Source organism: Oryctolagus cuniculus, chromosome 1 (assembly GCF_051225735.1).
Source record: "Oryctolagus cuniculus isolate XC-2025 breed Fujian yellow rabbit chromosome 1, ASM5122573v1, whole genome shotgun sequence".
Lineage (NCBI taxonomy): Eukaryota > Metazoa > Chordata > Mammalia > Lagomorpha > Leporidae > Oryctolagus > Oryctolagus cuniculus.
In genome coordinates this window covers 108,876,099-108,888,103 of record NC_142867.1, presented here as the reverse complement: position 1 = coordinate 108,888,103, position 12,005 = coordinate 108,876,099, and the positions used below count along the sequence as shown (strand labels likewise).

Below are 12,005 nucleotides of genomic sequence, written 5' to 3'. Positions count from 1 at the left end.
GGGGCCACTACCAGGCTGATGCTCTGGTTTCCTGAGCCGCCTTCCAAGGCCCGCAGCTTCCCCAGTCTGGTGACCTTCCCTTTGCTGTGCCAGTGTCGCTCATTGAGCAGATGTTTGGTCAGTGTCTATTATGTGCCAGGCCTACCAAGGCACGGAGTCCTCCTGAGGCAGGCAGACCGGGGTGTTGGGACATAAACAGAGAAGTCGCTAATCACGAAGCAAAATCCACTCCCGAGTGGCTACCTGCATCCCACACGTCAGGGGACCCAGTTGAATAACAGCTGCTTTGTAGACGCCCAGGATGGGGAGGAAGAGGGTGGTGGGAATAGGGCTTGGCGTCCGGTCTGCGGGCACTGAGGTCTGCACCCAAAGCCCGATTCTGTGCAGAGCCCAGTTATTAGTGTCTGTAGGCTTCTGTCCAGAAAGCCTCACTTCCTTCCCAGAATATTAGCAGAGGTGTCTGGCGGGGCGTAAGCCAGATGTCTTGCACGAAACGAAGTAGACACTAGGGATAGGTATACTCCGAAAGGAAACAGCGTGCGTGCCGCTGTGCTGTCCCGCAGTGGCCCCACCCTGAGGCCTTGAAATCCTTAACAGGAAACCAAGAAGTACCCAACAGAGTACAAGGACTATGAAGCCAACAGGCCAGAAACCAGGCCGCCTACTTCCCAGCCCTGCCAGCACTCAGTACGAACAGTGGCGGGACATGGGGCAGATCTTAGCAAAGTAAGAAGGTAACCTAGCCTCCAGCCTTATAGGAACATGCTAAATTGATGTGGAAGCGCTCTGACTGCTAAAGAACCATACAAATGTTCGATACTAGTTTTAGCCATAATCTTTTCAGTAACTAAAGAGAAGGGTGAAAATCCTGGAGTCCAACCAGTAAGCTGCTGAGATCCCCATACACTGGCTGAGATGAGTTCTGACCAGCAAAAGAACTTCTGGCCTGATACCTACAAGCTGCCCCATATGGATGGCATCAGCTTCCATCCCTGTCTAAACCACGGACAGCTGGAATGGCCACAGGGCAGCCCAGGTGGACCATTCACCAAGGCCACCTCCCTCTCTGCATGGCCCCACGGGTATCTGAGGCCAGTGTCATCTTGGAAAAGATGTCCCACATCTCATCATCTGCTGGTGAAGGCCAAGTGGAGAAGCAAGGATTCCTTGTTTGCTTCCACTTCTGCTGCCGAGAACTGGGCTATGGGAATTAATGGGTTAGTGCAGCGCGGACCGGGGTAGGGGGTGCCAGATAGTTACGGGACCATTCTAACAGTTTTACAGACATGTCAAGATGTTGTGCTTATGGCAACACAGATTCATCACCTTATAGTTGAGGAGGGCTCAGAAGTCCAACATGGGTCACACTGGACGAACCCTGCGTCAGCAGCGCTGTGCTCTCCGGAGGCTCCAGGGGAGACCATGTTCTTTCACCTTTTGTAGCTTCTGGGGAGAAGGAAGCTGCCCTCATCCCTCGACTCATGGCCTCCCCCGAGCAAACTCCTTCCCCTCCCATCCCCAGGCTGCCTTCCCTGATTCTAACCCTCCTGCTGCCTGGGGTGTATTTAAGAACCCCTGTGATTACATCCAGCCCACCTGCATAACCCAGGACACCCACCCCCTCGCAGGGGCCTTCATAACTTCTGCAAATCCCTTTTGCCATGTCTGAGATCGGGGGCAGAGCTGAGGATACGTGGGTCTTCAGGGAAGGGGCTCCCACACAGTACCCCCGGCTAGAAGGGAGCTAAGTGACTTGCCCAGAGCCACACACAGCTTGGAAGTGCTAGGGCTCGGTCGCACCCTAAGGTTTTTGAGATCGAAAGCCTTCTTGTGGCATGAGACTGGCTAGAATGGGAAAGGTCTGGAGCCAGCCACTCCCAGGTCTGGCAGAGCAGAGAGCCTGGCTGGTTTCTAGAGAGTTAGGGAGTTTCCTGGAGGGCAGACTTCTGCCCTGGGTCCTAAATCCAGAGATCTGGGTTCCAGGTCCAGCCCTGACTGCATCTCTGAGCGATGACACACGTTGAGCAAATCCCTTCCACTCTTCAGTTCCTCGTCAGGAAGACGGTGGGGTGGGGAGAGGCTGGCTGGTCTCTCGGTTCTTCTCAGCGTGGAAGTTCAAAGTCTCTGTAACTCGGGTGCTGTCCATGACCCGGTGTGCGAGGGCCTGGGCCTTCCACAAGAAACCTTACAAGGCGGCACTGCAGGTGCCAATGTACGCACAGCGTTTCCCACTGGCAGGCTGCCTCTGGGGCCTCCAGTGTCTCTGACTGTGGCGCTCCATTTTGCAGATAGGAAACTGAGGCCCAGGGTTATGACTTAGCTGGCTCCCGGTCCCCCTCCCCTGAGATGACGCAAAGGGAGATGAGAAACCGCCCTCCTGCCACCTCCTAGTCCAGGGACCCTCCCCTGAGTGTGAGCACAGGGAAACACCAGCAACACAAAGGCACGCGTCTTCAGTGTAAGTGCCTGCAATAATGCGACTCCTCTTTGGATGTTAGAAAGTCTCTTCTGTTTTAAAGTGATGGTCACTTTCCATGGTGAGAGTTCTATTTTTGGGAGAGAAGAAGCTACTGGGTGTGACAAAATTGAAAGTTGGCAGCTCCCCGTTAGAAGTCTCTGATCTCAGTCTGGGAGCCACTCCTCTACAGTGTCCCCCAGTCGCCACCTTTCCCATTGGTTAGCACTTTGGGAGGTCTCTGTGGGGCCTGGACAGCAGCAGTGGGGACCAGAGGAGGAACAGTGGTGGTGGGAGGTGGGGACAGGGCAGTGGGGAAGGGAGCCCCTCCCCTGTGGCACAGGCACAATGGAAGGCACTGACACTCCCCTGAGGGGTGCCAATGCCCCCCACCCTGGGGACTGCAAGCCTGAAACCACTCCCCTCCCGCCCCCATCTGAACCCTTGACCCCTGCCCTGCAGCCCCCACAGCTTCCTGTTTGCCCACTCTATTTGCCCGGCCCTAGGGACGGAGCTGATCCTTGAACTCTAAGTTCCACATGGCCAGGACCAGGGAGCAGTGACTAGGCCCAGCTGGGCTTATCAGCCTCACAGCCCAGCCCCTGCCTGGAGACATAAATAGGCCAGGGGCCAGCTGGCCGCAGGAGACTGCTGGAGAGCTCCAGGAGGCGGGGCAGGTAAGTGCTGCTGCCTACTCCAGGCAGCTGAGGCTCAGGTCCTGCTCCCTGGCAGGCTCTGGGGCCGCCCCCCAGGCCTTCTCCCGGGCTGGAAGGCTCCCCCTCTCAGCCAGGCCCTCTTCTCCTCCAGGTCACTCGGCTCCTGCAGGATGAAGGCTGTGGTGCTGACCTTGGCTGTGCTCTTCCTGACAGGTCGGTGCCCCCACCCGGTGTAGGGAGCCCCAAAACCCCAGGGCTCACCCAAGGAGTAGAATTTCTCACTAGGACCCCCCTCCCACATCCCAACCCCTGGCACTCTGGCTCAGAGCTGGCCTAACCCGGGGCTGCCTTCTCACGCCCAGGGAGCCAGGCTCGGCATTTCTGGCAGCGAGATGAACCCCGGTCCTCATGGGATAAAATAAAGGATTTCGCCACCGTGTATGTGGACACAGTCAAGGACAGCGGCAGAGAATATGTGGCCCAGTTTGAAGCCTCCGCCTTTGGAAAGCAACTCAAGTAAGCATGCAGCCCGGCACTGGGGCAGCGGCTGGGGGCAGAGGCCTGCAGGACCAGCTGAGTCCTCACGGCAGGGCCCCACAGAAGGCCCGGCTGGAGAAATGGGAGCGGGCTCCCCCTATCCTAGCACAGGGCAGACCAGTGCTGCCTGCCCACCAGCAGCCTGCAAGGGGTCCGTGTCCCCTGCTGTCTTCAGGGAGGATAATGGATGGGGTGTGGGGAGGCTTTCGGGACAACCAACACTGGGCACCGGTCCCAGCCGTGCCTCCAGCCTTCTGTACAATGGGACAGGGTGTGGGAGGGAGGTACTGGGTGAGGAAGTGTGTGGAGGGGCCAAGGCGCAAGGCTTCCCTACACATCTGGGGACGGGTGGGGCTTGTGGGCTCACCCAGGTAGGCGGGGTGCGAGGCCCCTGGGGGCAGTCCCAGGTGCCTGGAAGGGTCCCCCCTCAGCGCCTTGTGTCTGCCTCCAGCCTGAAGCTCCTGGACAACTGGGACAGCCTGAGCAGCACCGTCAGCAAGCTGCAGGAACAGCTCGGCCCTGTGACCCAGGAGTTCTGGGATAACCTGGAAAAGGAGACAGAGGGGCTGAGGGAGGAGATGAACAAGGATCTGCAGGAGGTGAGGCAGAAAGTGCAGCCCTTCCTGGACGAATTCCAGAAGAAGTGGCAGGAGGAGGTGGAGCGCTACCGCCAGAAAGTGGAGCCCCTGGGCGTGGAGCTGCGCGAGAGCGCGCGCCAGAAGCTGACCGAGCTGCAGGAGAAGCTGAGCCCGCTGGCCGAGGAGCTGCGCGACAGCGCGCGCACCCACGTGGATACACTGCGCACGAAGCTGGCGCCCTACAGCAACGAGCTGCAGCAGCGCCTGGCCGCGCGCCTCGAGTCCATCAAGGAGGGCGGCGGCGCCAGCCTGGCCGAGTACCAGGCCAAGGCCAGGGAGCACCTGAGCGTGCTCAGTGAGAAGGCCAGGCCTGCGCTGGAGGACCTCCGCCAGGGCCTGCTGCCCGTGCTGGAGAGCTTCAAGGCCAGCGTGCAGAACGTCCTGGACGAGGCCACCAAGAAGCTGAACACCCAGTGAGGTGCCTACTGCCGCCCCCGCTCCCCCTTCCAGCATTCGGCGTCTTAGAATAAAGTATTTTACAACTTGGGAGCAGCTTCTCTCTCTGGGGGGAATGGAAGTGGGGTGGCGCTGGAGGGGCAGCCTGGGCTTTGGCTCCCAGAGCAGGGCAGCTGTGGGACCTGCCCTTGGCTGCTTGGGAGTGAGGGAGGGCCAGGCAGAGCGACAGCCCAAGGCCAAGTGCCCCGCAGGAGGCTCTAACAGCCCTCCCTGAAGAGGCTCCGGGAACAGGGTGGGCTCTGCTGGGAGAATCGGATTCCCTGTCCCCAGAGATGTTGAATGTAAGCTGGGCATGTGGAGACATCCACCTGGGCAGGGGACAGGCACCTTTGCCGGCCCTCTGTCTCTAAGCCAGCTGGGGCGGGCCCTTAAGAAGCCACTGGGACTTGAAGGATTTGGGCAGGAGCAAACAAGCTGCTTGTATTTATAAAAATGCTTGAGGGGCCAGCATTGTGGTGCCGTGGATTAAGCCACTGCCTATGACTCAGGCACCAAATGTGGTCTCCAGATGGAGTCCCAGTTGCTCCACTTCTGATCCAGCTTCTTGCTAACGTGCCTGGGAAAGCAATGGGAAATGGCCCGAGTCCTTGGACCCTTGCACCCAAGTAGGAGACCTGGAAGAAGCTCCTGGTTCTTGGCTTCAGCCTGGCTCAGCTCCCATCATTGCAGCTATTTGGGGAGTAAACAAGCTGATGGAACATCTCTCTCTCTCTCTCTCTCTGTCTCTCTCTCTCTCTCTGTGTGTGTGTGTCCTCTCTGGAACTCTGCCTTTCAAATAAATAAATAAATCTTTAAAGAAAAATGCTTAAGCAAACCCTTCCCTTTTCTTTTTCTCAAGGTTAGTACCCCTCCTCCCACCCTTCCTAGAAGCAGGCACAGGTGTAGAAGCACCCTGCCCATGCCGCTGCCAGGGCTCTGGCGGCACTTGGCAGTCGGAAGAACCTCCACCACCTCTTGCATGTGATCAGCACAGTTGATTTCTACGATGTTTCATGGCCATCGTCTCGTTGCACCCTCCCCTACATCCTGGGTAAATGGCCATCGTGTCCACGTCACAGGTGGTGAAGCCACAGCCGGCAGATGTGAGTGTGCTCACCAAGTCAGAGGCAGGATGGGCTTTGCTGCCCTTTGTATACTTATCCGCCCCTGGGCATCCATGATTATATTTAAAAAAGTGGATGGCCAGGCGCTCAAGTTCATACGGCTGTGCACACAGGGAGGCCTGCTCTTCCACTCGGCTCCTGCCTGGCCCACGTGCACGCGTGTGCCGTCCCAGTGCTGGGCAGTGCCTCTCCCTGCAGGCCGCTGGGCGATCTGCTCCTTCCCCATCTCCCCTCCCCTCCCCACCTCAACAGCCACTTGGATGAAGGAGCGGGCTCTTTAGCTCCCAACCATGCAGAATAATAGGTGTCACGCTATTCACGGGAACATCTTCCAGGTGTCCTGCTGAGATCCCTGGCGCTAGCAGGGCCAGAAGAGAAGCCCAAGTGGATTTCCAGAGAGAAAGCCACCTCCAGGCGGGGTGGATGTACTGAAGCCGCCGAGATCTGTTAGGGAGCACCCCCAATGCCCGGCATAGGGGTAACAAGGCTTTTTTTCCTGTGCCTCCTGAGCAGAACCGGGCAGCTGACACGGGCTCCAGGTCCAGCCCTGCCATTCACTGCCTCTGTCTTTTCATCCGGGGAGTGTTGTGTGGGGGTGTGAGGTGCTGTATGGTTCTAGAACTCTCTGACGGGAGCATCTGGGGTGCGGATGAGACAAGAGAAGCAGCCCCTGTTGGGGTGACCTTCTCTTCCTTCTTGGCTCCCAGGACACTGGGCCTCCACGCCAGGCCTGGTCCCAAGGGGCCCATCAAGCTCAAGTATACCAGTGACTGCCATTACTAGGCTGCCGCGGGAGTGCGGGCGCTTGGCCACGGCGTTCAATCGCTCTCTCATTTCATTCTTACAGCGAACCTGCAGTGAGGGGGCGATTCCTGGAGCTGCTTTACAGATTTGAAATGGAGGCCAGGACCACAGCATGACTGTGTCTTACCCCAACCACTGCCCTGCCCTGCCTCCTTCCCCAGGGGCCCGCACAGGGCGGGTCAGCTTCAGGGTCTCGGTGAATCCAGAATGCCAATGCTGATGACGTCAAAAAGGCTCCAGGCACAGTGTCTGGCTTAGAGTACATACCGAGTCACACGGCACAGCACTTGACGGTTTAGCAAAGTACTACCAACCCCAGTATTAGCCCATTGCCTCTTCCACACAAACCCAGCAAGGCAGGCAGAATAAGCAGGCTTACCCCGACTTTACGCATGAAGCAACTGGCCCCAGAGACCACCAGGCCACTAGGAGGTGGATGCGGCACTAGTGCCAGGCCCACCCACGGAACAGCCCAGCACCTTCCCATGCCCAAGCACACACGGCACGCGTGGGACATCCTGCTCTCCGCGGCTTCTCGTCCAGCTTTATTGGGAGGCAGTATGCTTGGAGGTGAGCCAGGTCGGGGGGGGGGGGCGAGGGGGCACTGAGGTTACTGTCCCTTCAAGCCACGCGTGGGGACAGCTCTGGAGCCCACGGGAGCCAGGGCAGCGGCGGGACGGATGGGCAGGCAGACTGCGGGTGCTGAGGTCTCAGACAGCCTCAGACGCCTGGGTCGGACTGGCCTCAGGGCTCAGGTCCCAGAACCCAGAGAACTTGTCCGCAAACGTGCTCAAGTAGCCTTTCAGGGAGCTGATGCCAGCGTCCACCCAGCCCCTGGGGTTGAATAAAAGGAAGCAGCAGAGGAGGAGGTGAGAGCTCATCTCTGGCACGCAGGTCCCCACCCTCACGCCCACCGGCTGTCCCCACCACTGGCCCTGAGACCCGGTGGCAGCTGGCCTGGAGGGCAGGGAAGTGAGGGCCCGAGGGTGTACCTGGCCTGCTGGGCCATTTGGGACTCCTGCATGCTGCTCAGCGCGTCATGGGCCGTCTTGGTGGCGTGTTGCACATAGCCCTGCATGACGCTGAGAAGGGAGGCGTCCTTGGGGTCCTCGGCCTCCATTGCTCCTGCAGGGACACTGTGGCTGAGCAGGGTGGGACTGGTCCCGGGGCCTCGGGCTCCCCAAGCCATCACAGTCTCCCCAGGTGGCCTCAGCCCAGTCCCCCACAAAGTGCTTACGGGCAGAGGCCAGGAGCGCCAGGAGGGCGGCAACCAGGAGCAGCCAGGGACGCATGGCGGCACCTCTGTTCCTGCAGGGAGGAAAGTGGAGTGTGAGGGGCACCCCAGCACCCCCCCCACCTGTGCACCCCTTCCTGGGAGCGGTGCGGCCCCTAGATGGATCTCAGCTGGGTGAGCCAGAGAAGGGGAAGCCAGACAGGGGGCTTTGGAGACCGACCCCGGTCGGGGGCAGTGGTGGGGGTGGAAAAGAGAAACCCATTAGACGGGGAGTGTGGACACCCGGGCCAGCCCCGTCTGCCGCTAGCACGCTGTGTGGCTGTGGATGGGCGTCGGCCTCTCCCTGGGTCGCAGGTTTCCTGTGTGGGTGGCACCAGCGTGTTTAAGCCCTCTCCAGCCCCAAGCGTGCAGAGCCAGGGGAAAGTGCGTGCACGTGGAGCCAGCTCCCGTCCCAGCTCTGCCACTGCCCTCTACGTGCTTTAAGCAAGCGACTCCTCCCCTTCCCGGCCTCAGTTTCCCCCAGGATGCTGTCGGGAGTGGAGGAGCCTCCTCAGGTCCAGAGGCTTCCCTGGCTTCTCTCCAGGCCTGCTGGCTGGGCGGACAGGTTGCCCGCCTCCCGGTCCCTCGCTGGCCTCCATCCCCCGCCTCCTCCCCAGGGGCATTACCTGGAGCCACTGCTTCTGGGGATGAACTGAGTAGAAGCCCAGCAAGAGGCTGCCGGCCTGTTTTTATACTGCCCCAGGACAGCGGGCACCGAGGGCCCAGTGAGCCGGGCAAAGGTCGCCTGCTTACCAGTGGAGGCCGGGGCCGGAGCCAGGGTTGCCGGAGCAGCCAGGGGCTGAGCGAGTTGGGAAATCCCTGGAAGACCATTGCCCATGATGCTCGGTGCCACCCCTGCAGCCCAGCTGGGCTGAGCAGCTTATGCATAGGCCTGGGGAGACCCCATCCCTTCTAACAGACAGGCTCCCCCAGGAGGGGCTGGGGAGTCGGGGGAGGACTTAGGGGACAGGCCGGAGGCCTTGAGTGCATCTCAGCCGCTCCCACATGAGTTTTCTGGCCCCTCTCCCCCACCGTCCCCTGAGCCCTGCAAACAGCCTGGGTGGGCGGCCAGGGCAGGCAGGAGGTGGGGGTCGAGGACTTCTGCAGGCCCAGAGAACAGCTCTGGGGGTGTTCAGAGCTAAGGCCACAGCATGGCGCTGCTGGGCGACACAGCTGCTGGGCCCCATGGCCCCTTCCCCAGCACCTCTGGCTGCCCCCGCCCCCGCTGGGCCAGGGCAGGGGTTGGTGGGAGAAGAGCAAAGGCCACTCTGAGCCCGAGGCCTTTGTCCCCCACCCCCACGCCCGTCCCACACATCTCCCCTTGCCCTCTGGACCCACTGATAACACTCCTGGCCAGGAGCTCAGCTCATGCCTGCCACTGACTCTCTCCCTTGGGCCTCAGGTCACTGTGCTCGGCCCCCACCGCTGAGCAGAGGACAAGGCGAGCTCTGCAGGCGGCTGCTGGGCAGGAGAGACCTCCAGCCCTTCTCGGGGCCAAGGTGTCCGCTGGGCCCACGCTGAGAGCCGCAGCGGGGATGGCAGGGCTGGGCCCTTTGTCCTCTGGATGCTGGGGCTTTGCAGTCAAGAAATCCTACATGCCGGCGCCGTGGCTCAATAGGCTAATCCTCCACCTTGCGGCGCCAGCACACCGGGTTCTAGTCCCGGTTGGGGCGCCGGATTCTGTCCCAGTTGCCCCTCTTCCAGGCCAGCCCTCTGCTGTGGCCAGGGAGTGCAGTGGAGGATGGCCCAGGTGCTTGGGCCCTGCACCCCATGGGAGACCAGGAAAAGCACCTGGCTCCTGGCTCCTGCCATCGGATCAGCGCGGTGCACCGGCTGCAGCGGCGGCCATTGGAGGGTGAACCAACGGCAAAAGGAAGACCTTTCTCTCTCTGTCTCTCTCTCACTGTCCACTCTGCCTGTAAAAAAAAAAAAAAAGAAAGAAAAAAAAGAAATCCTACATGGAAATGTTGCCTTGGGCTTACTCATGCGCTCCACGGCCAGAGGTCTAGCGGCTCAGCCTCAATTTTCTCCCCTGTAAAATGGGGACCAAATACACATTTCCAAGGGTTGTGGTGAGGAATACATGAGAGGTGGACGATGAGGCTGCTCTGGGCAGGGTCCTGGCGAGCCTTCCGCCTTCCTCCAGCTACTGTGCCCCGCCTTCTGCTCCAGAGGCCGGAGGAGCCACCAGTGTGACAAGGATTTGGGTGGGCAGCAGCTCTCCCACACCGTGGAACCAGAGGCCTGGCCTTACCCTCAGCATTCCTTATCCATGGCAGGGACCTCAAATTCTTCTGTCAGAGACTCATTCCTCGGACTTAGGACTGTGTCTGCTAAAACGCATTGTGGCACAGCTGCTCAAGCCGAGGCTCGGGACGCCCACATTCCCTATCTGAGCACCTGGTTCAAGTTTCCACCACTCCGCGTCCGACCCAGCAGCCTGCTGATGCTTCCTGGGAGGCAGCAGGTGGCAGCTCAAATGCTTGAGTCTTTGCTACCCATGTGGGAGACCTGGATGGAGTTCCAGGCTCCTGGCTCCAGCCTGGCCCAGCCCCGGCTGTTGCAGGCATTTGGGAATTTACCCAATAGCTCTTTCTCTGTGTTGCTCTGCCTTTCAAGTAGATGAGAACAAACATTGGTTTTAAATGCCCTGTAATCCTGTTCTGGAAACATTATCAGGTCCTTTGTATAGGTGAGAAAGCTAAGGCTCAAAGGGCCAGGAAGCTCCCTGGGTGCACAGTTCCACTTTCCTGCCAGTGACCAGTGGGAACCAGAATCCAGGTCTTCCAACGCCCAGGGGGACAAGACACATAGGCAGCAGCAGTCACCGGCACCTCAGAGCTGGGCCAGGGGGCGGGGGCGGCCACTGGGAGCGCCTCCCCTTCTGTGGCAGCCTGCCCCTTAGCCCTGGAGGTGCGGGGCTCTGGGGGAGCTGGACTCCCAGCTGGGGTGGATGATGAGGTTCTAGTCTCGGTCGGGGTGCCGGATTCTGTCCCGGTTGCTCCTCTTCCAGTCCAGCTCTCAGCTGCGGCCCAGGAGTGCAGTGGAGGATGGCTCAAGTGCTTGGGCCCTGCACCCCATGGGAGACCAGGAGAAGCACCTGGCTCCTGCCATCGGATCAGCGCGGTGCGCCGGCCTCAGCGGCCATTGTGGGGTGAACCAATGGAAAAGGAAGACCTTTCTCTCTGTCTCTCTCTCTGTCCACTCTGCCTGTCAAAATAAATAAATAAATAATAAATAAATAAATAATTTTAAAAAGTAATAAAAAACAAGCCCACAGGCTCTGGGATGTAACCACATGCATTAATGGCATCACAACCCCCTGCGCCAGGGGGCAGCATGCCCTCCCCATGCATGTGGCCACATGCACAGGCCACGCCAGGTCCCCCCCTGTCGGCACACTTGGTGAGTCTGTAGCCCTGGTAGAGTCTCCTGGGCATGCGCCTGTAGCGCAGGTGCTCCCAGAGGCTGCGTGCAAAAGGGCAGGCGGGCCAGACGAAGCACCTCTGGACCTGTCCCATGCTGACGGCACCTGCTTCTCAGACTGCAAGGCCGGGAGGTCAAATTGCAGCTGAGGTGTCCTTCCTGACTCACTGTCCCTGTCAGCTCTGGCCCCGGGGAAAGGGTGGGGCACTGAGCACCAACCTCTGCTGCCAGCCCAGGCTGGACTGTGCCCGATTCTGGACAGCCAACAGTACAGGAGAGTGAGCCAATCAGGAGTAAACACACACTGTTTAATGAGCACTTACTACGGCCAGCCCGGTTGCAAGCATGACACAGATGATGCCACCGCATTGGCAGCGCCCATGAGACGTGGTCTGTGTCACATCCCATGGAGGCACAGACCTTCTGTGCAGGGTCCCAGATGCAAACCCAGGGAGTCTGAACTCAGAAACTACCAAGAACCACCACAAACCGCCCAGGAAGGAGTAGCCCGTAGATACTGGAGGCAACCAGGACAGGGTGGGGACCGCTGCTGGGTAGTGGGAAACCTGCAGAAAGGGGGCTGGTGACAGAGGCCTTCCAGCTGACTTAGGGAAGCCGTGGTGACTTGGGGTCAGCATAGCCGGGATCTCCTCCGCT

The 12,005-nt window shown here is 59.8% G+C and overlaps 2 protein-coding genes across 2 annotated transcripts; one reads left to right on the top strand and one right to left on the bottom strand.

Annotated features, from left to right (window-relative positions):
- Window positions 1-3,100: 3,100 nt before the first annotated feature.
- On the top strand, window positions 3,101-4,774 carry APOA1 (apolipoprotein A1). The gene is given in 4 exon segments (NM_001101687.1): window positions 3,101-3,132; window positions 3,263-3,324; window positions 3,474-3,627; window positions 4,100-4,774. Coding segments are annotated over 3 exon segments (801 nt in total). The 5' UTR covers window positions 3,101-3,132; window positions 3,263-3,281; the 3' UTR covers window positions 4,704-4,774.
- A 2,391-nt stretch (window positions 4,775-7,165) lies between these two features.
- Window positions 7,166-8,587, bottom strand: APOC3 (apolipoprotein C3). Its single transcript, XM_002708371.6, has 4 exons — window positions 8,549-8,587; window positions 7,887-7,957; window positions 7,642-7,774; window positions 7,166-7,483 (listed from the first exon to the last, which is right to left on the bottom strand). Exons 2-4 carry the CDS (start codon window positions 7,939-7,941, stop codon window positions 7,360-7,362), a joined length of 312 nt encoding a protein of 103 aa, XP_002708417.2. The 5' UTR covers window positions 7,942-7,957; window positions 8,549-8,587; the 3' UTR covers window positions 7,166-7,359.
- Window positions 8,588-12,005: the final 3,418 nt, after the last annotated feature.